Source organism: Emys orbicularis, chromosome 15, assembly GCF_028017835.1.
Source record: "Emys orbicularis isolate rEmyOrb1 chromosome 15, rEmyOrb1.hap1, whole genome shotgun sequence".
NCBI lineage: Eukaryota > Metazoa > Chordata > Testudines > Emydidae > Emys > Emys orbicularis.
The window spans coordinates 2,663,968-2,690,310 of record NC_088697.1 but is presented as its reverse complement, the minus strand read 5'-3'; the positions used below and the strand labels follow the sequence as shown (position 1 = coordinate 2,690,310).

The window sequence follows — 26,343 nt, the reverse complement described above, 5'->3', positions numbered from 1 at the left end:
ATGGGCATCTATAAAGTCCGCATCGCCACTGGGAACTTCCTGCTAGCTGGGACATTCAGCTCCATCTCCATCACCCTGGTGGGGACCCACGAGGAGAGCGACAAGAAGCCCCTCGACAACTGCGGGAAGGACTTCAACCCCGGGGCGGTGAGTACTAGTAGAACGGGGCCATGCTCTGTGGACAGATCCACCCCGTCGATATGGCAGGGTGTTTGATCATCAATCCCCAGCTTCTGGAGTCATGGGATCATGACGGGAGACACTCCCTTTTTTGTTTAAAAAAAACCATTCAGTCTCTAGCCCTCATGGGTGCATAGAAAAGCCTAAAACCATGAACGTGGAGCAGGTGAAAGTGTCTGGAGATACTTTATGTTTTTCTTAAAGCTCCAGCTCCTAGAATTGAAGGATCATGCTAGGAAGAATCACAGCTTTAGTTTTACAATATAAACTTTTAGCCCTCAGTAGTGTGGAGAAAAGCTTCCAAACTGCTTTTGGTATGTGAAATTTTTTGATGGAAACTTTTTTTGTTGTTTTTTTTTAATGAAAAATGAAGATTCCATGTCCCTGAAACTTTTTTTTTTTTTTTTTTTTTTTGCAAATTCGTGTCAGTTTTACCAAATTGTTTTGGTTAGGAGGGGGACCCTAAAAAAATCCTCCCCCCGCAGGTCTTTTCTTTTGTTTTTATTTCAAAATGATTTTTCCTTGAATTTTATTTTTAAGAAAGTTGGAAAAAAAAAACTTCTTTCAAATGCCCCAAATCAAAACAACACTTTTCGCTTCAGGCCCTTCGTCCCGCCATTATTTTTCCCCTGCCTGTTTGATTCCCTGAAGATTTCATTTTTTGCTTTCACTCAAAAATGGCATTGTTTTATTTTTGTTCGTCAGAATTCCCCAAATGGAGAAATCCAGTATTTACACAGTTGTACTAGGCAGAATGGTCCAGGCGAGAGGTAGTCAATTTTTTGTCATGGTCCAAATTTCTTGGCCAAGGTCTAGTTAAGGTCCAGCCTCCAGAGAAATTAATAATAAAAACCCCAATAATGATAAGAAGTAAATAAAAAGATTTTGAGGTCTGTTCAAAAGCATCTGGTGGTCCAGATTTGGCCTGTGATTGGCTTATTGACTACCCCTGGTCCAGCGGTTATAGCAATCAGCTGGACTGTGGTTGATGAGGGTTCAGTGCCCTGTCCTGCCACAGCCTTCCTGCGTGACCCTGAACAAGTTACTTAGACCATCTCTGCCTCAGTTTCCCCATCTGTACAATGGAGATAATAGCATAGCCCTGCCTTAGAAGGTGTGGTTAGGCTAAATAAATTACAGAGTGTGAGGTGGTGATGGGTGGCAGATAAATATTACACATGGCTCAAAAAGAAAAAAACAACAACACACGGAAAATATAAAGCGCCTGGAGTCATGTGAGAATCTCAGCTTTGGGGGGGGATTTGGCCCTGGGGAGGCCGCTGCTGGGGTCCTGAGTCCAGTTCTGGGGTCTCCCCCCAGTTCAAGAGGGATGTGGATAAATTGGAGAGAAGTCAGAGAAGAGCTACAAGAATGATCAAGGGCCTGGAAAACCTGCCTTAGAGGGACAGAAGCCAAGAGCTTGACCTGTGTAGCTTCACAAAGAAAAGGACGAGGGGTGACTTGGTCCCACGCCTTAAGTAGCAGAAATGTGACCACAAAGGGTCCTTTCCTCTATCAGAGACAGGTCTAAGAAAAGCCAGTATCGGGACGCTGAAACTGGGCAAATAAGACACAGTTTGTTAACAGGGAGTGTAATTAACTAGTGGAACTTACAGCGAACCAGGTGATTGCAAATTTACCAGTGACAGAGAATCCCCCACTGCCCTCGACCGGGCTACAGTCCCTCAAGAGGTACAGCCCCTAGCGTAACGGGCTGCCGGTCCATAACCGGAACCGCTACTGCCCCAATGTAACAACCATAATAATGGCCAAAAAAAAAACCAGGACAGTCAACAAAAGGGGCAAAACTTGATCGGATGAAAGGACTTTACGTTCCCCCACCCCTGTCCAGGATACAGGAGGTGGCTTTGCAAGAGGATTAAATACTTCTATGAACAACCATAACAGCATCAGGCTTTCCACCTGCTGCAATAAACATGGGCCGGGGTTGTTCACCCTCAGATCCCTGCTCTCCCTCCACTCCCTAAGCTCCCGGGGATGAGGGACAAACGGCATTTACGGGCAGGTTATTGCAACTTGCTCCTTGATGGGGTTTCTTGTTTTCAAGCAGCTGGGACTGGACATTGTGGGAGACGGGACACTGGGTTAGATAGGCCCGTGGGGCTGATCGAGGGCAGTAAGGAGCAGGCAGGATGCCAGGGTAGATGGGCCCATGGTATGATACAGAGCAGCAAGGAGCAGGCAGGATGCCAAGGTAGATGGACGCATGGTATGATCTGGGAGTTCAAGGAGAAGGCAGAAGGCCAGGGTAGATGGGCCCATGGTCTCATCCGGGAAGCAAGGAGCAGGCAGGATGCCATGGTAAATGGGCCCATGGTCTCATCCGGGAAGCAAGGAGCAAGCAGGATGCCAAGGTAGATGGATGCATGGTATGATCCGGGAGTTCAAGGAGAAGGCAGGAGGCCAGGGTAGATGGGCCCATGGTCTCATCTGGATCAGGAAGGAGCAGGCAGGAGGCCAGGGTAGATGGGCCCATAGGTCTGATCTACTGAAGCAGTTCCAATATTTCTTTGTGGATTCATAGGCTGACTTCTAAAAACCAACCCATCTCCAGCAGGATAAGAGAGACGGGCCACCTGGTCTTTATATTTATTACAACAGGACCACAGTGTGCCAAGCGCTGCCCAGACCCCCCTGACCAAGATTGGTGCCCCGCCATGCCCAGCGCTGCCCAGACCCCCCCCCCCTGCACCAACACAGAGTGTGAGTCGCTCCCTGAACTGACAAACCCACAAAGCAAATAAACAAGAAAAATAAGGTGGGGAGAAAAATGGAATATTAATTGCAGGTCACATGCCTGGCCTGGTGCAGGTACAAATTACAGAACCTGCTTCAAAGACAGGGAACCTGAGTCACTGTAAGAGGCAGGAAATTTGCCTACTGTGACACAGTGAGTTTGTTGGACAGAACCCAGGAGTCCTGGCTCCAGCTCTCTCTCTTGGTCCCTTTGGGCTCCACTCCCCTCCCAGAGCTGGGGCTAGAACCCAGGAGTCCTGGTTCCCAGCCACCTGTAGTTTCCCTCAGCTCAGCCTTGTTCTCCTGAAGACAGACCCAAAGTTGCCGCTTTCCCACGGAGGTGTCTCGTGCATCGATCACGTCCCGCGATTGCTCCCGGAGGGAGATTCTCTCCGCGGCTGGAGGCTGGAATGGGCAGCTCAGCACTATAGTGGGCCTGGATGGGATGATCCACCCACATGGAGGGGGGGACAGGTTCCTGCATGGTAAACCCTAGTACTGTCCCAGAGATCATTAATTCCCCCACAGCGAAGGGCAGTGGGAACAGCTCCCCCTAGTGGGGACCATTGGAAAAGCAGCCTGTTTAAAAACGGCATGGGAGTCAACTGAGCTATGCTGATTTACACCAGCTGAGTATCTGGCCCCACTGAGTCTAATAGAGAGACGCTCATTGACACCAGCTAGGATCTGGGCCCATTGACTCCAACGGAGAGAAACCCATTGACACCAGTAGGGGTCTGGCCCCATTGACGCCAATGGAGAGATGCCCATTGACACCAGCTGGGATCTGGCCCCATTGACTCTAATGGAGAAACGCCCATTGACACCGGCTGGGATCTGGCCCCATTGACTCCAACGGAGAGAAACCCATTGACACCAGTAGGGGTCTGGCCCCATTGACTCCAATGGAGAGATGCCCATTGACACCGGCTGGGATCTGGCCCCATTGACTCTAATGGAGAAACGCCCATTGACACCGGCTGGGATCTGGCCCCATTGACTCTAATGGAGAAACGCCCATTGACACCGGCTGGGATCTGGCCCCATTGACTCTAATGGAGAAACGCCCATTGACACCGGCTGGGATCTGGCCCCATTGACTCCAACGGAGAGAAACCCATTGACACCAGCTGGGATCTGGCCCCATTGACTCTAATGGAGAAACGCCCATTGACACCGGCTGGGGCATGGAGGCTGCGCTGACTGAAGAACAAGTTCGGCTGCCTGCCTCTCCCCGGGGGAACCGTGTCAGGAGACTTCCTGTTCCCGGCCTGCCCATGATGGAGCACGGCTGTGAAGTGCCCGCAGCACTGCTGCTCCACTGCTTCCCTCCCTACCACGGTACCCATCACACAGGACGAGACCCACGTCTTCCAGCCCCCAGGATGGACACTGATACCAGTCAGCTCTGTGTTCTTGGGGAACCAGGGTGCAGTATCCAGCCTGTCTGACTCATGAAGGACACCCCCCCCCCCGCCTCTGCTTGCACCAAAACCGATCAGAGGGAAAACTTGCATAGAGCAGTGAAGAGTGGATGGGAGACACACCTAGACCCCTCCTAACAAGGGTGATAGGATTAAGGCAACTCCCCATTGCCTCATCTGCATCAAAGATGGGACAGGGAGGCATCTCTATTAGCATACAGAATGGAGAACAGAGATTCCAAGGCAAGAACCGCACTGAACTCTAGGACCAGAAAGGCAGGGAAGCACTGCATCCTGGGGGATGTCTGCTCCAGATGCTAATGACCCCACGCCTGCCCACACCCAGCTCAGCAGTGATCAGACCAATTCTAGTAATGAATCCTTGATTGGTATCCAAAATACTGAAGCAGCCTAGTTGCATTGTGAGCTCCCTGGAAGGAACACCGCCCATAGCCAAGAGTGATCAGCTCCTATTGTCTAGCCTAAAGAAAACCCTTGAGTCATCAGCTTACCCATAAACAAATCTAGTGTTCTCCCTTGAACCATTGTTGTTTCCCTACAAAAAAAACCCGTACCCACACTCCAGTAAGTGTTCTGATGCCTGGATCCAAACTCTGCATCAGTTCCACCGGGATTTCATCTTCTCCTGACTGTTCGTGCTGGGGGCTCTGCCTGTCTCTTGCCCTCAGGACCCTGAGCTATCACCATCACCTGGAATCTCGACCAGTCCAAGCTTCATGGAGCGGTGAGATCCCAACTCTCTCTCTCTCTCTGTTTTCTTTTCTACCTCAGGTATAACTTTCTAACCCTGACTTGTTTGATCAGGTATAGTTTTACTTTTGCAATCTTTAATAATGTAACTGTTACATTGGTTTAGGCTCTCCTTGTGTGGTTATCACTATTATTCAATAAATAACTTTTATGGTTAAGCTGGCTGCTTCCCTCCTTCTCTCTCTGAACTTTACTCTTTTGTGGTTTTGGCTTCCCCCATTGACGCTCCTCTTACCTAAGCTAAAGATCCCTGTAGTGCCAAAAATACTCCAGGGTTTGCTCATCGGGTGGGTTACTACCAGTACAATTGTGATGTGAGAGTGGGGATAGGGACGTGCTGAACCTGGGACACACGAGGGTGGCAGCTTGGAAGTGCTGCTTCATCCAGCCCAGTGAGTCCAGAGACATATAAGGGGTCAGCTTGACAGTGCTGATTGACCCAATCCGCTCAGACTTGCTGTGTGTGTGAGTGTGTGTGTGTGTGTGTGAGTGTGTGTGTGTGTGTGTGTGTGTGTGTGCGCGCGCATCCGGTTCTGGGCTGGAGAAACCCAGCCCTAGGGATAGGTCCTGCAGGATAGCTCCATTGGGAGGGGACTTGCAGAAGGGAGAAGTAGAGTTCCTTATGAAAACACAAGTGACACAAGCAGTACATTGATAGAATTACAGACACACACACACACACACCCCACACTCAGAAGAGTAACCCTAATCAATGAGCGTACCCCAAAGTGACGGGCGAATCTGGTAACAACGCCGGCCGGTCTCAAACCCAGGACCTCCAGCGCTAAAACCACCAGCTTCCCCTCTGGGAGGAAACGCCCACCCTTCCCCAGTCTGATTCGGAACAACGAGGCCAAGCCATTCCAATCCAGGACGGGGGCACCGCTTCGGCGCGCCGATCTCGAACTGCCGCCTTTCCACACCGCGCCGATCTGCCCCAGCACTAGGACCGAAACCTTTCGACCCTCGCGTGTTGACGCCTCTAGTTTCCCCTTCTTCAGCCTGGCCGAAGGTTAACAAGAAGTTGCCTGTTGTGTCCGAGAGTCCGGAAAATCGTTTGAATACCGAATGCAAGTCCGAGCAAAATCAATCCAGAGGATCCTGTTGTCTTTTTACCTTCTAGACACGGGTATCCACCTTGTCGGTCCCACGTACAAGGCCGGCCTGTGTGGTTTGCCAAGCTGGGGTAGCCGTGTCCGGCCCACAGTAGGAGGGCAGGTCATATCTTTTATCGGCCCAACTTTAGCTGGCGACAGAGAGGCACTTTCAAGCTGACACAAAGCTCTGCTTCGGGTCTGTCTCACCAACGTCTGCCCCAGGGCTGGATTAACCGTTCAGGGGCCCTGGCGCCCAGACTGTGGCCCTGTCCCCATTGTGCCCCGAGGCCCCACCCCCCGCCCTGCCCCCCACTCCTGGGGGGAGGGACAGAGAGCAGTCAGTGAGGTGTGGAGGGGTGGAGAGGAGTGAGCAGTGGGTGGTGGGGGAGGTGCAGAAAGGAGCGGGTGTGGGGGAGGGGTGGAGAGGAGTGGGTGTGGGGGAGGGGCAGAGAGAAGTGATTGGTGGGGAGGGGGCAGAGAGGTGCGGGCAGCAGATGGTGGGGGACGGTTGGAGAGGAGAGAGTGGGGGGATGGGTGGAGAGGAGCGAGTGGGGGGTGGGGCCTCACGGGGGAGAGGTCAAGCAGGGGGTGGGGCCACAGTCCAGTGGCCAGGACCCCTTCTGAGTTCGGGTTGTGACAGAGAAGGCTCGCTTGGGGTAGAAACAGGAGGGGTCTCCTCCCTGGGCCATTGGACTCCTCCCAAGCTATGCCTGAGTAGGCCAGGAGCAAGGGCTGTCTCTGTGTGTCCCATACCCTAATCCTAACCCTAACCCTGGCCGGCCAGGACCCTGAGATCCATCGGCGTCTGTGCAACGCCCGATCGAATGGGGGGCCGTAATCTCCGTTGGTGTCCGTGGATCTGCCGGCACAATGAAGCAACCCGGATTTGTTTATCCCCAGCAGAGGATCTCCTCCCCTAGGCGTCAGTGCCAAATGGCAGCAGCTGGGGACGTGGCTGCAAAAATTAGCTGACAGCAGGACATCGGCCTCTACTTTAACTGAGGCCAAGCTTAGATGCACACGGCTGCTCTCACCCATTTGTGTCAGCTTCTAAAACATGGTGGGCACCACTAGAGGGCTCACAAAGGCTTTAAAGGGATTGTGCCCTTCTCCTATACACTGCTCGGCTATGCTGAGGTACCTCAAGCTGTAGCCAAACCGGTAAACCTTGGCCTCTACCTCCAGGCTAATGAAAGATAGGTGCTGAGTAGAACAGTAGTTGCAACAGTGACCTGACAGATCTGTGTTTCCTTGGAGACTTCCACACAATGGGGGCACAGGAGGCCAACATGTGTTTTATTTTGAGGGGGGGAGGAAACAGATGCTGATGGTTCACCCCTGAGTTGCTGGATTAATCCCTGAGTCACACCCTCACACTCCGGTCCCCCCCCCCCCCCCCATTGCAGGTGGAGGAGTTCAAGCTGTGCAGCCGGCGCTGGCTGGGGGACATCGTCCTGGTGCGGCTCCACAAGGAGCCCTACTCCTTCTACCCCACCGACAACTGGTACTGCAGCTTCGTGGAGGTCGTCTCCCCCCACGGCCAGCGCTACCGCTTCCCCTGCTACCAGTGGATTGAGGGCTACCGCACCCTGGAGCTGCGGGAGGGCAAAGGTAGGGGGCTGCGGGCTGGGGGAAGGCACATGGGGGATGACCTGGTGTCACTTGGGGTCATAGATAGCTATCCCCGTACACACACCTCTATCTGTCCATCCCCATCCACCCCTCTATCTATCCATCCGCACACACACCCTCTATCCATCCATCCGCACACACACCCTCTATCCATCCATCCCCGTACACACCTCTCTGTCTATCCATCCCCATATACACCCCTCTATCATTCCATCCCCTTGCACCCCTCTGTCTATCCATCCCCATCCCCATCTATCTATCTATCTATCTATCTATCTATCTATCTATCTATCTATCTATCCCCGTCCACACCCCTCTGTCTATCCATCCCCATCCACCCCTCTATCTATCCATCCCCGTACACACCCTTCTTTCTATCCATCCCCATATACACCCCTCTATCATTCCATCCCCTTGCACCCCTCTGTCTATCCATCCCCATCCCCATCTATCTATCTATCCCCATCCACACCCCTCTGTCTATCCATCCCCATCCACCCCTCTTTCTATCCATACCCATACACAACCCTCTATCATTCCATCCCCTTGCACCCCTCTGTCTATCCATCCCCATCCCCATCTATCCCCATCCACACCCCTCTGTCTATCCATCCCCATCCACCCCTCTATCTATCCATCCCCGTACACACCCTTCTTTCTATCCATCCCCATATACACCCCTCTATCATTCCATCCCCTTGCACCCCTCTGTCTATCCATCCCCATCCCCATCTATCTATCTATCCCCATCCACACCCCTCTGTCTATCCATCCCCATCCACCCCTCTATCTATCCATCCCCGTACACACCCTTCTTTCTATCCATCCCCATGTACACCCCTCTATCATTCCATCCCCTTGCACCCCTCTGTCTATCCATCCCCATCCCCATCTATCTATCTATCCCCATCCACACCCCTCTGTCTATCCATCCCCATCCACCCCTCTTTCTATCCATACCCATACACAACCCTCTATCATTCCATCCCCTTGCACCCCTCTGTCTATCCATCCCCATCCCCATCTATCCCCATCCACACCCCTCTGTCTATCCATCCCCATCCTCATCTATCTATCTATCTATCCCCATCCACACCCCTCTGTCTATCCATCCCCATCCCCATCCCCATCCCCATCTATCTATCTATCTATCTATCTATCTATCTATCTATCTATCTATCTATCTATCTATCTATCTATCTATCCCCATGTACACCCCCCTCTCTCTCTCTCACGTTCTCTCTCTCCCCCAGGCCAGATAGTTTGTGACGATGCCGATTCCCCGTTGCTGCTGGAGCAGCGGCAGGCTGAGCTGAAGCACCGACGCGAGTGCTATGGGTGAGTGAGATGCCGGAGGGGGTTGGGGGAAGCTCCCCGGGGCTCATGCCTGTGTGGGGTTCTGACGATGCTGCCCGTGGGAGCCGGCTGAGGTCACTCAATTAGGGTGAACTGCAAACAGAACGGGGCAGACAAACCCCAAAAGCTGGTGGATATTCCAATACTTAGAAAAAGAACAGGAGTACTTGTGGCACCTTAGAGACTAACAAATTTATTAGAGCATAAGCTTTCGTGGGCTACAGCCCACTTCTTCGGATGCATCCGAAGAAGTGGGCTGTAGCCCACGAAAGCTTATGTTCTAATGCTTATGTTCTAATAAATTTGTTAGTCTCTAAGGTGCCACAAGTACTCCTGTTCTTTTGCGGATACAGACTAACACGGCTGCTACTCTGAAACCATCCAATACTTAGGTTTACCAAGCCAGCCCAAAACAGCCTCTGTATTACCTCACTGGTTACTCAGAAGTCCAAACAATGCAGTTCCCTTAAAGTGCCCAGCCTCAGGCCTCCATCCAGACACACATGTCAGATATGGTGATGATTACTGAAAATCTTATTTCATCATATAAAGAAAAGGTTCTTCCAATCCCAAAGGATCAGCCACACACCCAGGTCCAATTATAACTTAGAGCTTACCCAAAATCCACGCTATAGTCAATTCTTGTTAACTAAACTAAAATTTATTTAAAAAGAAAAGCGAGAGAGTATTGGTTAAAAGATCAACATACATACAGACTTGAATTCAATTCTTGAGGTTCAGGTACATAGCAGAGATGAGTTTGTAGTTGCCAAGAATCCTTTTAGAAATAGAAGATAAGGGTTGGAAGGGACCTGAGGAGGTATCTAGTGCAACCCGCTGCTCAGAGCAGGACCAATCCCCAAACAGATTTTTGCCCCAGAGCCCTAAATGGCCCTCTCAAGAATTGAACTCCTAACCCTGGATTTAAACAAGCCAATGCTCAAACCACTGAGCTATCCCTCCCCACATAGCTTATAGTCCAATGTCCATATTCAGGGTGACTCCAGTCAGTGACTAGGGCTCTCAATCCTTCTGGCTTAAGGTTTCCCCCTCTTGAACCCCAAATCAGATCTGAGATGAAGCAGGATCATGTCCCAGGGTTTGTATACATTTCCAGCAGCCTTTTGGCCTGAGAAAACAATAGGCTTAACTTCCCTTCTCCCAAACATCATGGCAATTAGCACAGGATAACACTGGTCTACAATTTTTGAGAAGTCGTCTGCTTCAGAGATAAAATGTGCTATTTATTATGTATTTTGATGTGCTGAATTCAAATATGACAATTAAAACAACTGATTGGCTACTGTTTCTAAGATATTTAAGTTTTTACATTTTATGTCTATGTATATTGTGTAGATAGTAGAGTTTTAATCATAAATTGTAAACCTAGGTCTTTTCATGTGTTTATGGTTGCTTTACATGATAATATTTCACCTGTCCTGTTTATGTAACACTTTAAAAATCAGCAAAAGGGTTATAGAAATAAAATTTATTATGAAACAAAAGGCAAAAAACTATTCTGTACATAGTTCAGTCCTATTCAGTGTCTACTCGGCGCTTCTTGGCTTGTCTCTTGTATTCATTAAATGGAGCATCTCTTGTCCAGCAATAGTCTGCAAGCATTGATGGGCTCCATTTGCCCTGATAGCGTTTCTCCATTGTTGAAATGTCCTGGTGAAATCGCTCGCCATGCTCGTTGCTCACTGCTCCGCAGTTCGGTGGAAAAAAATGTAGATGAGAGTGCAAAAAATGTATCTTTAGTGACATGTTGCAACCAAGGCTTTTGTATGCCTTGAGGAGGTTTTCCACCAACAACCTGTAGTTGTCTGCCTTGTTGTTTCCGAGAAAATTTATTGCCACTAACTGGAAGGCTTTCCATGCCGTCTTTTCCTTGCCATGCAGTGCATGGTCAAATGCATCATCTCGAAGAAGTTCACGAATCTGAGGACCAACAAAGACACCTTCCTTTATCTTAGCTTCACTTAACCTTGGAAATTTTCCACGGAGGTACTTGAAAGCTGCTTGTGTTTTGTCAATGGCCTTGACAAAGTTCTTCATCAGACCCAGCTTGATGTGTAACGGTGGTAACAAAATCTTCCTTGATTCAACAAGTGGTGGATGCTGAACACTTTTCCTCCCAGGCTCCAATGACTGTCGGAGTGGCCAATCTTTCTTGATGTAGTGGGAATCTCTTGCACGACTATCCCATTCGCAGAGAAAACAGCAGTACTTTGTGTATCCAGTCTGCAGACCAAGCAAGAGAGCAACAACCTTCAAATCGCCACAAAGCTGCCACTGATATTGGTCATAGTTTATGCATCTCAAAAGTTGTTTCATGTTGTCATAGGTTTCCTTCATATGGACTGCATGACCAACTGGAATTGATGGCAAAACATTACCATTATGCAGTAAAACAGCTTTAAGACTCTTCTTTGATGAATCAATGAACAGTCTCCACTCATCTGGATCGTGAACGATGTTGAGGGCTGCCATCACACCATCGATGTTGTTGCAGGCTATAAGATCACCTTCCATGAAGAAGAATAGGACAAGATCCTTCTGACAGTCATGGAACATGGAAACCCAAACATCACCTGCCAGGAGATTCCACTGCTGTAGTCTGGAGCCCAACAGCTCTGCCTTACTCTTGGGTAGTTCCAAATCCCTGACAAGGTCATTCAGTTCACCTTGTGTTATGAGGTGTGGTTCAGAGGAGGAGGATGGGAGAAAATGTGGGTCCTGTGACATTGATGGTTCAGGACCAGAAGTTTCATCCTCTTCCTCTTCCTCGTCTGACTCAAGTGAGAATGATTCTGGTGCATCAGGAACCAGCAGTCCTTCTCCGTGGGGTACTGGGCGTATAGCTGATGGAATGTTTGGATAATGCACAGTCCACTTTTTCTTCTTTGACACACCTTTCCTAACTGGAGGCACCATGCAGAAGTAACAATTGCTGGTATGAGCTGTTGGCTCTCTCCAAATCATTGGCACTGCAAAAGGCATAGATTTCCTTTTCCTGTTCAACCACTGGCAAAGATTTGTTGCACAAGTGTTGCAGCATATCCGTGGGGCCCAACTCTTGTCCTGATCTCCAATTTTGCAGCCAAAATAAAGGTGATAGGCTTTCTTAACCATAGTGGTTATACCGTGCTTTTGTGATGCAAAAGTCACTTCACCACAAACATAGCAGAAGTTATCTGCACTGTTCACACAAGTACGAGGCATCTCTGCTCACTTTGGCTAAACAGAAATGTGTCCCTTTGCAAAATCAAACACTGACAAATAAGTGAGCACGACACTGTATGATTTCTAGAGCTGATATAGGGCAATTTGTTCAGCAGAGTGATGTAAGCTTCGTTATGATTGCATCATCCATGACTTCTAGGAATAACATGATGCAATTCATATCATGTATGACGCAATACCAGCTTCAGATTTCATCATTCATTGTTTTGCCTAAAAAGCAAGTACTGTCCAAACCCAGTCATAGATTTATTCATAGATCCAGTCAAAGATGTATTTTAGTCATTTCTGGTTTAAATTGAGATCCCTTCCCTTTATAACTCACTTATCCTCCGTCATTCATAGAATCATAGAATATCAGGGTTGGAAGGGACCTCAGGAGGTCATCTAGCCCAACCCCCTGCTCAAAGCAGGACCAATTCCCATCTAAATCATCCCAGCCAGGGCTTTGTCAAGCCGGGCCTTAAAAACCTCCAAGGAAGGAGATTCCACCACCTCCCTAGGTAAAGCATTCCAGTGCTTCACCACGCTCCTAGTGAAATAGTGTTTCCTAATATCCAACCTAGACCTCCCCCACTGCAACTTGAGACCATTGCTCCTTGTTCTGTCATCTGCCACCACTGAGAACAGCCGAGCTCCATCCTCTTTGGAACTCCACCTCAGGTAGTTGAAAGCAGCTATCAAATCCCCCCTTATTCTTCTCTTCTGGAGACTAAACAATCCCAGTTCCCTCAGCCTCTCCTCATAAGACATGTGCTCCAGACCCCTAATCATTTTTGTTGCCCTCCGCTGGACTCTTTCCAATATTTCCACATCCTTCTTGTAGTGTGGGGCCCAAAACTGGACACAGTACTCCAGATGAGGCCTCACCAATGTCGCATAAAGGGGAACGATCACGTCCCTCGATCTCCTGGCAATGCCCCTACTTATACAGCCCAAAATGCCATTAGCCTTCTTGGCAACAAGAGCACACTGTTGACTCATATCCAGCTTCTCGTCCACTGTGACCCCTAGGTCCTTTTCTGCAGAACTGCTACCTAGCCATTCGGTCCCTAGTCTGTAGCAGTGCATAGGATTCTTCCGTCCTAAGTGCAGGACTCTGCACTTGTCCTTGTTGAACCTCATCAGGTTTCTTTTGGCCCAATCCTCCAATTTGTCTAGGTCCCTCTGTATCTGATCCCTACCCTCCAGCGTATCTACCACGCCTCCCAGTTTAGTGTCATCTGCAAACTTGCTGAGAGTGCAGTCCACACCATCCTCCAGATCATTAATAAAGATATTAAACAAAACCGGCCCCAGGACCGACCCTTGGGGCACTCCGCTTGAAACCGGCTGCCAACTAGACATGGAGCCATTGATCACTACCTGTTGAGCCCGACGATCTAGCCAGCTTTCTATCCACCTTACAGTCCATGCATCCAGCCCATACTTCTTTAACTTGGCGGCAAGAATACTGTGGGAGACCGTATCAAAAGCTTTGCTAAAGTCAAGGAATAACACATCCACTGCTTTCCCCTCATCCACAGACCCAGTTATCTCCTCATAGAAGGCAATTAGGTTAGTCAGGCACGACTTCCCCTTGGTGAATCCATGCTGACTGTTCCTGATCACTTTCCTCTCCTCTAGGTGTTTCATAATTGATTCCTTGAGAACCTGCTCCATGATTTTTCCAGGGACTGAGGTGAGGCTGACTGGCCTGTAGTTCCCCGGATCCTCCTTCTTCCCTTTTTTAAAGATGGGCACTACATTAGCCTTTTTCCAGTCATCCGGGACCTCCCCCGATCGCCATGAGTTTTCAAAGACGATGGCCAATGGCTCTGCAATCACATCCGCCAACTCCTTTAGCACCCTCGGATGCAGCACATCCGGCCCCATGGATTTGTGCTCATCCAGTTTTTCTAAATAGTCCCGAACCACTTCTTTCTCCACAGAGGGCTGGTCACCTCCTCCCCATACTGTGCTGCCCAGTCCAGCAGTCTGGGAGCTGACCTTGTTTGTGAAGACAGAGGCAAAAAAAGCATTGAGTACCTTAGCTTTTTCCACATCCTCAGTCACTAGGTTGCCTCCCTCATTCAATAAGGGGCCCACACTTTCCTTAACTTTCTTCTTGTTGCTAACATACCTGAAGAAACCCTTCTGGTTACTCTTAACATCTCTTGCTAGCTGCAACTCCAAGTGCGATTTGGCCTTCCTGATTTCACTCTTGCATGCCTGAGGGATATTTTTATACTCCTTCCTTTTCATTTGTCCAATCTTCCACTTCTTGTAAGCTTCTTTTTTGCGTTTAAGATCAGCAAGGATTTCACTGTTAAGCCAAGCTGGTCGCCTGCCATATTTACTATTCTTTCTACACGTCGGGATGGTTTGTTCCTGCAACCACAATAAGGATTCTTTAAAATACAGCCAGCTCTCCTGGACCCCTTTGCCCTTCATGTTATTCTCCCAGGGGATCCTGCCCATCTGTTCCCTGAGGGAGTCAAAGTCTGCTTTTCTGAAGTCCAGGGTCCGTATTCTGCTGCTCTCCTTTCTTCCTTGTGTCAGGATCCTGAACTCGACCATCTCATGGTCACTGCCTCCCAGGTTCCCATCCACTTTTGCTTCCCCTACTAATTCTTCCCTGTTTGTGAGCAGCAGGTCAAGAAAAGCTCTGCCCCTAGTTGGTTCCTCCAGCACTTGCACCAGGAAATTGTCCCCGACACTTTCCAAAAACTTCCTGGATTTTCTGTGCACCGCTGTATTGCTCTCCCAGCAGATATCAGGGTGATTAAAGTCTCCCATGAGAACCAGGGCCTGCAATCTAGCAACTTCTGTTAGTTGCCAGAAGAACGCCTCGTCCACCTCATCCCCCTGGTCTGGTGGTCTATAGCAGACTCCGACCACGACATCACCCTTGTTGCTCACACTTCTCAACTTTATCCAGAGACTCTCAGGTTTTTCTGCAGTTTCATACCGGAGCTCTGAGCAGTCATACTCCTCTCTTACATACAATGCAACTCCCCCACCTTTTCTGCCCTGCCTGTCCTTCCTGAACAGTTTATATCCATCCACGACAGTACTCCAGTCATGTGAGTTATCCCACCAAGTCTCTGTTATTCCAATCGCATCATAGTTCCCTGACTGTGCCAGGACTTCCAGTTCTCCCTGCTTGTTTCCCAGGCTTCTTGCATTTGTGTATAGGCACTTAAGATAACTCATCGATCATCCCTCTTTCTCAGTATGAGACAGGAGTCCTCCCCTCTTGCGCTCTCCTGCTTGTGCTTCGTCCCAGGATCCCATTTCCCCACTTACCTCAGGGCTTTGGTCTCCTTCCCCCGGTGAACCTAGTTTAAAGCCCTCCTCACTAGGTTAGCCAGCCTGCTTGTGAAGATGCTCTTCCCTCTCTTCGTTAGGTGGAGCCCGTCTCTGCCCAGCACTCCTCCTTCTTGGAACACCATCCCATGGTCGAAGAATCCAAAGCCTTCTCTCCGACACCACCTGCGTAGCCATTCGTTGACTTCCACAATTCGACGGTCTCTATCCAGGCCTTTTCCTTGCACAGGGAGGATGGACGAGAACACCACTTGCGCCTCAAACTCCTTTATCCTTGTGGAAGCAGGGAAAGAAAGAGAGGGTGTAGCCATATAAGAGACAGAGCAACTGTTCTGTCAAGTCTTAGCCTAATAGCGCGAGACCTGTAGAAGCAGGGCTCACGTCAGAAGCGAGTGGGAAACAGCAGAATAGTCCGTGTGACCAGCCTTGAGAGAACGATGTTCGAGAAGAGAAAGTGAGAAAATACTGGATTAGATAGCAAATAGCCTCAATCAAATGCAGATGTTTTTAATTAATGCATGTCACAAAGAGGTATAAATGCTTGTGTGATTTTGCTTATACTTTGGAGAAACTGAGGCAGAGATGCTCTTTGTCAGCTGTATTCTTCCCTTACAATTGCATGTCCTGAATAAAGCTGTCTCTGATTTTGTTGCTTCCAACCTGAGAGTGGAGTTCGTTTCTTCCACAACCACAACTTTCAAAGAGACAATAATACTATTTCATTCAAGTGTCTTCCTAAATGTTAATATTCCTTTTTGATCTTTGAATCAAAGCCACAGCAATAGACAAGACTTGTTTGCTTACATCACAAGACCCGAGCAAACACCTACCCTTCTATCTCTAACAATGCCGGCTGCATTTCAAAGCTCTGTTCATTTGCATGTCTTCCTAACCAGTCTCTAAAGTTTGGCCATAGGCCAGGTCAGTTTGTGAGTTAATTAACTCTTTCTGGCCCTGTCATCTTTCAATGAGATATTATATTACACTCATAATGTCACAGGGGTCCCGGGGATGGAGGGGGTGATAGGAACTGCAGGACAGGTCAGCCTGGGACTGTGGCTGAGGGATTGGCAGGGCAGCGGCAGGCCAGGGCTAACATCCCTCATGGTCTCTCCCTGCCCAGGTGGAAGGAGTTCGCCCCCGGACTGCCTCGGTGCCTGGCGGTGGAGAACGTCATTGAGCTGGACTGTAACACCATGTACTCCTTCACCAAGAGCACCAACTTCCTGCTGCGTGGGGGAAATGCGTAGGTGCTGCTTCCCCATGGCCAGACCCGTTCCCAGCGCCTGGCCCAGGCCTGTCCTTAGAAACTAACCCCAACCCTGTACAGTAACCGTAACCCTGTACACAACCATGTACAGTAACCGTAACCTTGTACACAACCCTAACGCTGTACACAACCCTGTACACTAACCCTGCCCCGCGCCCCATCCATCTCCGCCCCATTCCCGGGGACAGGCCCGAACCCCCGGCCTGTTCCCACACACTTGCTCTGCCCCCCCCAGGCAGGTGGAGCTGCGGCTGAAGGGTTTCCTGAGCTGCACCAACTCCTGGGCGAAGCTGGACGACATCAACAAGGTTTTCTGCTTCAACAAGACCCCGATCACAGGTGGGTGACCCCCGACCCACCCCCGAATCCCGCTCACCTGGGCCCACGGGAGCCCCCACGCACAGAGCAGGGTGATTGGGACGGGTGTGACACAAGCAGCTAGAAACCCCAGTGCTGCTTGTGCTGGGCACTGCCCAGACCCCCCCCCCCCCCGACCGCGCTCAGGGACCCCCTTGTGCCGGGGGCTGCCCAGACCCCCCAATCGTGATCAGGGACCCACTTGTGCCAGGTGCTGCCCAGACCCCCACTGAGATTGGGCCCCCCTCATGCTGGACCGTTAGCTCCATTCTCCAGCGGAGGGAGGCCATGGCCCCGAGAGACGCTGAAAGCTGCCCCGGGCACCCAGGGTAGGACTCGAACCCGGCTCCCCTGAGCCCCGACAGGGCACATTAACCCCCGCGGCTGCCCTGCCTGTCCCCCCCCCAGAGTACGTGCGGGCGCACTGGCGAGAGGACACGTTCTTCGGGTCCCAGTTCCTGAACGGGGTCCACCCGGTGGTGATCCGGCGCTGCACGGAGCTTCCCTGCAACTTCCCTGTCACACCGGCCATGGTGGCCTCCTCCCTGGGGGAGAGCACCAGCCTGCAGGATGAGCTGGAGGTAAGTGGGGTGCCAGGGACACCCCTGGGGGGACTCCACCATGGTCTGAGCTCTTGGCTCCTCCCCAGCATCACTCTGGGCACGAGCAGCCACAGGTCAGAGGTGTCCAGCGGGCCCTACTCCAGAGCCAGTGGCTGCACTCACACTGGCCACTCGGCTCCAGGGGCTAGTCCCAGGACACTTCTGTGGGAGGCTCACAGCACTGGGAGAGGCACTGCTGCGGGGAAGCTCACAGTGCTAGGAGAGGGCACTTCTGTGGGAGGCTCACAGCACTGGGAGAGGCACTGCTGCGGGGAAGCTCACAATGCTAGGAGAGGACACTTCTGTGGGAGGCTCACAGCACTGGGAGAGGCACTGCTGCGGGGAAGCTCACAATGCTAGGAGAGGGCACTGCTGTGGGGAAGCTCACAGCACTGGGAGAGTCACTGCTCTGGGGAAGCTCACAGCACTGGGAGAGGGCACTGCGCTGGGGAAGCTCACAGCACTAGCATCCCAGCTTTCCCCTATGCCCCGGGGTCCCCGCTCTGCACCCCCAGATACGGTGGCCCTCGCACTCTGCTCTCCTCTCTCTGTGCCTTGCAGAAGGGGAACATCTTCCTCGTTGACTATAAAATCCTGGAGGGCGTCCCGGCCAACACGATCAACGGCTACCAGCAGTACATCGCCGCGCCCCTCTGCCTGCTGCATCTGCAGCCCTCCGGGGAGCTCGTCCCCGTGGCCATCCAGGTAACAGCCCCTGGCACCCCCAAACGCTGCCTAGTGGGACCCCCACGCAGCCCCCACCCCTACACAGTCCCAGGGCTGGGCATTGCCGTCTAAGGGACCGGCCCAGGAGAGAACCCAGGAGTCCTGGTTCCCAGCCCCCCTGCTCTAACCCACTATCCCCCACTCCCCTTCCAGATCCAGGGAGAGAACCCAGGAGTCCTGGCTCCCAGCCCTGCCCTGCTATAACCACTAGACTCCACTGCCCTCCCAGAGCTGGGGAGAGAACCCAAGAGTCCTGGCTCCCTAATCCCCCCATACCCTTCTGTGTGTGCCTCTGTGTGTGTACACATACCCCAGCTGTGTGTCTCCTCTTCCTAACACTGGATTTGCTGTACTGTCATGTCCCCTCATCCTGGCAGCTGGGTCCCAGCCCCTGGGCTCCCCTGGGGAAGCAGAAGGATTCACACCCCCAGCATGTACCAACCCGCCCCCCCAATCCTCCTGTGTCTCTCTCCCGCCCCCCCCCCCCCACAGCTCAGCCAGTGCCCAGGCCCCGACAGCCCCATCTTCCTGCCCAGTGATTCCGAGTGGGACTGGATCCTGGCCAAGACCTGGGTGCGCTACGCTGAGTTCCTGGTGCACGAGGCCGTCAGCCACCTGCTGCTCACCCACCTGATCGACGAGGCCTTCACCCTGGCCACCCTGCGCCAGCTGCCCATGTGCCACCCGCTCTTCAAGGTGAGAGAGGGGCCGGGGGCCAGCTGTGCCCAGATGTGTGGGAGAGAAGAGCCCAGAAGGGGAAGTGTGCCAGAGGGGCCCCACTGCCGGCATCCAGCTGTGCCCAGCTGCACCTGCGTGTGCCCAGCAGGGTGTGTGTGCCCGGCGTGCCAGGCTGGGCTTGCCCCACGCTGGCCGCGTTCTACCCATCGCGGTCCAGCACATCCCCCACCTCCTGGATGTCAGGGGAGAAGGGTTCTTGGAGGGGCCGGTTCCGGGTCCTTGCCCCTCCCTGGATACGTGCAGGGGTGGGGGTGGGGGGGCTGCCTGCTTGTCCTCACCCACTCCTGTGTCTCTTCCCCCCCAGCTGCTGCTGCCCCACACCCGCTACACGCTTCACATCAACGTCGTGGGCAGGACCCTGCTACTCAGACGCGGAGGGAACATTGAAAGGGTGAGAGGATGCCATAGTCAGGGGCATTGGACTATGGCAGAGCTGGGGAGAGAACCCAGGAGTCCTGGCTCCCAGTCCCCCCAGCTCTAACCCACCAGCCCCCACTCCCCTCCCAGAGCCGGGGAGGGAACCCAGGAGTCCTGGCTCCCAGCTCCTTCTCAAACCGCTAGCCCCCACTCCCCTCCCAGAGCCACGTACTTGGCCTGTCACCCGAGGTACTGGCCTCCTCTGGAATGGGCAGAATTAGAACTCAAAGCGACTGTGACAGCTCAGAAAATTGGGCTGAAATCGACAAGCTGCAATTCAATGAAGAGAAGTGCAACGTACACCACTGTGAAAGGAAAACGTCAATGCCCATCTGCACAATGGGACATAACTGGCTGCCGGGGGTGGGGGAGGTGGGTCGTACTGCTCAAAAGGATCTGGGAGTTATATTGGGGTCCCAAATGGAATATAAGAGAACAATGCGATGCAGTTGGGAAAAAGACTAATATAATTCTAGGCTGAATTAACAGGAGTGTCGTGTGTAAAACCTGGGAGGTCATTGTCTGGCCCTGGTGAGACCTCAGCTGGAGAACTGGTGGGGGGGTCACACTTTAGGAAAGATGTGGCCAAATTGGAGAGAGTCTGGGAAAGAGGAACAAACATGATAAAAGGTTTCGAGACCCTGACCCATGAGGCCAGGTTAAAAAAACACTGGGCACATTTAGTCCTGAGAGAAGACCAAGAGGGGGGACCTGATAGTCTTCAAATATGTTGAGGACTGTTGAGGATGGTGATCAATTGTTCTCTGGTCCTGCTGAAGGCAGGACAAGAAGTAATGGGGTTATTTAGTCTGCAGAAGAGAAGAGTGAGGGGGGATTTGATAGCTGCCTTCAACTACCTGAAGGGGGGTTCCAAAGAGGATGGATCTAGACTGTTCTCAGTGGTGGCAGATGACAGAACAAGGAGCAATGGTCTCAAGTTGCAGTGGGGGAGGTGTAGGGTGGATATTAGGAAACACTATTTCACTAGGAGGGTGGTGAACCACTGGAATGGGTTCCCTAGGGAGGTGGTGGAATCTCCATCCTTAGAGGTTTTTAAGGCCCAGCTTGACAAAGCCCTGGCTGGGATGATTTAGTTGGGGTTGATCCTGCTTTGAGCAGGGGCTTGCACTAGATGACCTCCTGAGGTCTCTTCCAACCCTAATCTTCTATGATTCTATGATTCTAATGGGCTAAATCAAGTAATGGGCTTAATCTGCAACAAGAGAGATTTCGGTTAAATATTAGGAAAAGCTTTCTCTCTCTAAAGGGCAGGCATGCAAGGGAGGGTGTAATATCTCCGTCCTTGGAGGTTTCTAAGAACTGATTGGACAAACACCATTCAGGCGTGCTCTAGGTTGACTTGGTCCTACCTTGGCGCGGTGGGGCTGGACTCGGTGACCTCTCAAGGTCCCTTCCAGCCCCACGATTCTACGTTTCTGTGAAAACATGGGTGTTATGAGTGATCGGTCATTTTGAGGTACAATGCAAAGCGAAACATCGGGGAGGCACATTTGTCATGGGGTATATTGTCCGTCGCCGTGTTGTGCTGAAATAGATCGTGGCGGTATTTCATTCTAACCCACCTCCTGGTCCAGTGGCTCAGAGGTTGAAGGCTCTGTCTCTGGTCCCTTCCCAGGCCATGGGCTCGGGGCTCGAGGGGACCAAGGTGCTGATGGCCAAGGGCATGTCCTGCCTGACCTACACCTCCCTCTGCTTCCCTGATGACATCCAAGAGCGCGGGGTTGACTGCATCCCCAATTACTACTACAGGGATGATGGGCTGAAGATCTGGTCGGCCATTGAGAGGTAAGGAGCAGGAGCCGGGGCAGAGGGTGGCGATGAAGCAGATGGCATGTGGAAAATTCCCACCAGCTCAGAGTTGCTTAGAAACACGGCTTTCCTGCCACGTAAAGAATTCTGAGTTAAAAAAACTGGAATTCCCCAAAAGGCACTTTTTCAAAGACACCGCCCCCCCACTCACACCCAGCTAGATTGCATGAATGCTCCTTGAGCCACTCATGAATCACACAGAGAAGGGCACCAGCCAATTCTCTCCAGCCTTGCACACCAGAATGATACCATCTTGCCCTGGTCAGAAGCCTGGCCAGTTTCAGTTTATTACCCAGTCCGCCCCTCCCTCAATGTGGAGAGGACATGCACCAGTCTTTGTACCTGAGCTGAGATTTCCTGAGCACTTCAACCAAACCAAATTGTTTTAGGTAAAATATAAAACAGGTTTATTAACTACAGAAAGATAGTATCAGAGGGGTAGCCGTGTTAGTCTGAATCTGTAAAAAGCAACAGAGGGTCCTGTGGCACCTTTAAGACTAACAGAAGTATTGGGAGCATAAGCTTTCGTGGGTAAGAACCTCACTTCTTCACTTGCATCTGAAGAAGTGAGGTTCTTACCCACGAAAGCTTATGCTCCCAATACTTCTGTTAGTCTTAAAGGTGCCACAGGACCCTCTGTTGCTTTTTACAGAAAGATAGATTTTTTTAGTGATTATACATGGTAGGCATAGGAGGTTAGAGATAGTTACCAAAGAAAATAAAAGGTAAGCGCACAGTCTAAATCTTATTGCACTAGGCAGCATTTATATCAAGCAATTTTCTCATCCCCCTGGATGTTACAGTTCTTAATACACAGGCTTCTCCCTGAAGCCTGGGACCAGTCTCCTCAGTTAAAGTTTTCATCTTCCCAGCATTCTTGTTGCTTCCAGCGTAGGTGAGGGAGGAGAAAGGCCAAGGAATGATGCCAATGTCCCTTATTTTATACCCTCAGTCCATGTGCCTAGAAGACACTGGCCTGGACATGCCCTGTTGGGCTTTGCTGAGTCACTGGGTTAAGCAATCCCTCTGGTGGTCTTGTGCAACTGAGTCAGAGAGTGGAGCAGTCCCCATTGTGTGATGCTTGGGCAGCCCTCATTGAAGTGTAAATCCCTTGATTACAACTCCCCTGTTTATTAATGATCATTGAACACCCTCCTGGGTGGGGTAGGGAGAAGTTCTTTGTATGTCACTAGCAAATTTAAAGCATATTTCAATAACAACCACACAGCAAAATATCATAACTTCATACACACTAACGATATACATATTTGGAAAGAACAAGGGGTTTCAGCAGATCATGACCTTTCATATGATATCGTACATGGCATGCTTTGTATGAAATATGACAACTATATATGAATGATGCATATGGGTTTTATAGGGAGCTATTTTGAGGTACAGTGTGTCACAGATTCTATTCCTGATACCTGGAGGTTCCCTGGTAACAAGGCAGCATGATCCCAACAGGCAGCTTTGGGCACTACAAAATTAATCCTACCACAATGGAAAAGTCAACCCCCATCAAACATTGATGCCTGGCTTGGTGATCTGGCTGATCACACAGCTAACGAATGGCTGGCATTCCGGAGAAAGGGAATGCCCGAAAAATTCAAAGCAATTTGGGCTGACTTATTAGAGGTCTATGATCAATGTAGACCCTGAAGATAGATATGTGTCATCCCCTTCCCTGCCTTTATCTGAACCCCCGTTACTTACTTTGTGTGGTAGATTGGTTGGCATTGGAAAAATAAATGAAAATTTGTAAATACACAAAAATTGAGTGGAAAAGCCAAATTTTTAGCAATTTTGCCCCAACCCAATTTCCGGGGAAAGATCACATTGGGGGTGAATGGAAACACTTGATTTCAGACAAGCCAAGACGTTTTGTGCCAGTGGCAACTCTTGTTTAACATGTTAACTTCCACAAGAGCAAGTCCAATTTGAAATGAAAAGTTCAACTCTGCCGTAAACGAGATCCAGGATCACCTGAAGGTCAGGCCAGAGGCTTAGCCACCAGGCCATGCTCCCACAGCTAGGAAAGGGCGAAGTGGAGGGAACACTTGGTAACGGCAAGGGTGCATGGTAGCATTGGGCTGTTTGCAGTCACTGGCTGAATGACGCTGGTGCATTGGGGAGCGATGAGGCCTGCATTGCCCCATCCAGGCTGACACATCTCTGCTCTTTCCAGCTTCGTCTCCGGCATCGTCAGACACCATTACCACAACGATGCCCACGTCCTGGCCGACTGCGAGCTGCAGGCCTGGGCAGATGAGATCTTCCGTGAAGGCTTCCTGGGGAACGAGGCATCTGGTAGGGGCCATGTGAAACCAGAGCTCTGTAGCCGCTGGTCACCGGGCTCCATACGGGGGCCACTGGGGGGCATCTCTGGACTGCATGATTCAGGAGGCTGAACGACTGTCAGCTAGACCCTGGCTAGTTTTAATGGGCATCTCCCCATTGGAGTCAAGGGGCCAAATTCCGACTGATGTCAATGGGCGTCTCTCCATTGGTGTCAATGGGGCCAGATCCCAGCTGGTGTCAATGGGTGTCTCTCCATTGGAGTCAACAGGGCCAGATCCCAGCTGGTGTCAATGAGAATCTCTACATTGGAGTCAATGGGAACCAGACCCCAGCTGGTGTCAATGGGCATCTCTCCATTGGAGTCAATGGGGCCAGATCCCAGCTGGTGTCAATGGGCGTCTCTCCATTGGAGTCAATGGGGCCAGACCCCAGCTCATATCAAGTGGCCCTGCAGGCAGGGGTCATGACCCCTGGACGGGGAGCAAGGTGTCTGACCCTGCAGGAACAGGGTGGCCTGGGTCACGGTGGTTGGACGGGGCCGTGGGGTGACTGGGAATGGCCCCACTGTGGGAACGGGCAAGGGGGGGAGATGGCACGTGGCCAAGCTGAGGCCCGGAGCAGCGGAGTGAGGCAGGGCAGGGCCGGGCCGGGCCAGGTCAGTGATGCCCATTCTCCATCCCGCAGGCTTCCCCTCGTCCCTGCAGAGCATCCCCGAGCTCATCAAGTACCTGACCATGTGGATCTACTGCTGCTCGGCCCGGCACGCTGCCCTCAGTAACGGTCAGGTAGGGAGAGGTCAGCCTGGGCGCTCGGGGCCCCATTCCCTGCCCCCCACAGGGCCCTGGGGTCCCACCACCGACACCCCCACCCTGCCCTGCACAGCAGCCTGGGGTCCAGCCACTGACACCCCCACCCTGCACCCAACACGGGTCCCTGGGGTCCAGCCACTGACACACCCACCCTGTCTCCCACCCCACTGACACCTCAATCCCCAGGACCCTGCTCTAGCAGCCAATCCCCCACCCAGCACCCAACCCCAGTGAGACCCTGGACACTTCTGGACCCTGTCCCAGCCCCCCAGGACTCCCCACTGCCGCGCTCAGGACCCCCGACCCCCACTTTGACTTTCCTAACCATTGCCCATGGGTGAGACTGTGACCAAGCCCTGGATGCCCAGATCCCTTGGCTGAGCCAGACCTTCCCTGTGCTGGTGTCCCCTGGGCTGGGCTGGGGGGGGTCCCCGGCTGAGCTGGTGGGGGGTCTCTGGCTGCTCTGACTGCGGGGGGTCTCTCTGGGCCGCAGTATGACCTTGGTGCCTGGATGCCCAACTTCCCGTCCTCCATGAGGAACCCCCCGCCCCAGGCCAAGGGCACCACCTCCCTGGAGAGCTACCTAGACACCATCCCGGAGGTCAACAGCACCAGCCTCGCTATCTTCACCCTCTGGGTCATCTGCTGCGAGCCGGGAGACTCGGTGAGAACATGGGCACTAGGAGTCACTATGGGGCAGGGAGCAGGGCACGGGCTCAGCAGGGGGCGCTCTCCCCTGGCAGGCAGGGCTGGCCCCAGGGCGGCACTAGGCGGCACTGTGGGGCAGGGAGTGAGGAAGGGGGCTCAGCAGGGGGCGCTCTCCCCTGGCAGGCAGGGCTGGCCCCAATGCGGCGCTAGGGGGCAATGGGCTGCGGGTGTCTGTTGAATGAGCCGTTCCGCTGATTTCTCCATCCCCTCCTTTGTGGTAGCAATAAAGGACCCGCTGACATTTCACATGAGCCGGGGGATGAACCGGGGTGTCCTGGCCCAGTTGCACTTTGGGGGATGCCCTGTTGTTTCAACCGGCTGCAGGATTCTCCTTCCCTCCCTGGCCTGAACTCTTCCCAGTTTTGCTACAGTTCTGTTAAACACCTGCCCTGCGCTCTAGGGCACATGAGGGATCCTTGTGTAACCGGCTGCCCCACCCCAGAGGTGGCTGCATCTCAGCGCAAGGTGAGGGGTCCCTGGGTAACCAGCCACCCCGCCCTAGAGGTGGCCGCATCTCAGCGCTGGGTGAGGGGTCCCTGTGTAACCAGCCACCCCGCCCCAGAGGTGGCCGCATCTCAGTACCGGGCAAGGGAGCCCTTCCGTGCTGTCCCTCACCACTCTCCCATTCCCTTGCAGAGATCCCTGGGCACGTATCCCGACGAGCACTTCGTGGAGGAGGAGCCCAAGCGGCTGATCGCAGCCTTCCAGGGGCGCCTGGCCCAGATCTCCCAGGAGATCCAAGAGAGGAACAAATCACTCCCCATTCCCTACCGCTACCTGGATCCCCACCAAATCGAGAACAGCACGTCCATCTGA

General features: G+C 52.1%; 1 protein-coding gene across 1 annotated transcript; it reads left to right on the top strand.

The window, feature by feature from the left end:
• On the top strand, positions 1–26,343 carry LOC135889252 (arachidonate 12-lipoxygenase, 12R-type-like). Its single transcript, XM_065417077.1, has 14 exons — positions 1–147; positions 7,636–7,840; positions 9,115–9,199; positions 16,893–17,015; positions 17,275–17,378; positions 17,805–17,977; positions 18,560–18,703; positions 19,217–19,420; positions 19,767–19,853; positions 21,516–21,685; positions 23,898–24,019; positions 24,695–24,795; positions 25,313–25,483; positions 26,164–26,343. Exons 1-14 carry the CDS (start codon positions 1–3, stop codon positions 26,341–26,343), a joined length of 2,016 nt encoding a protein of 671 aa, XP_065273149.1.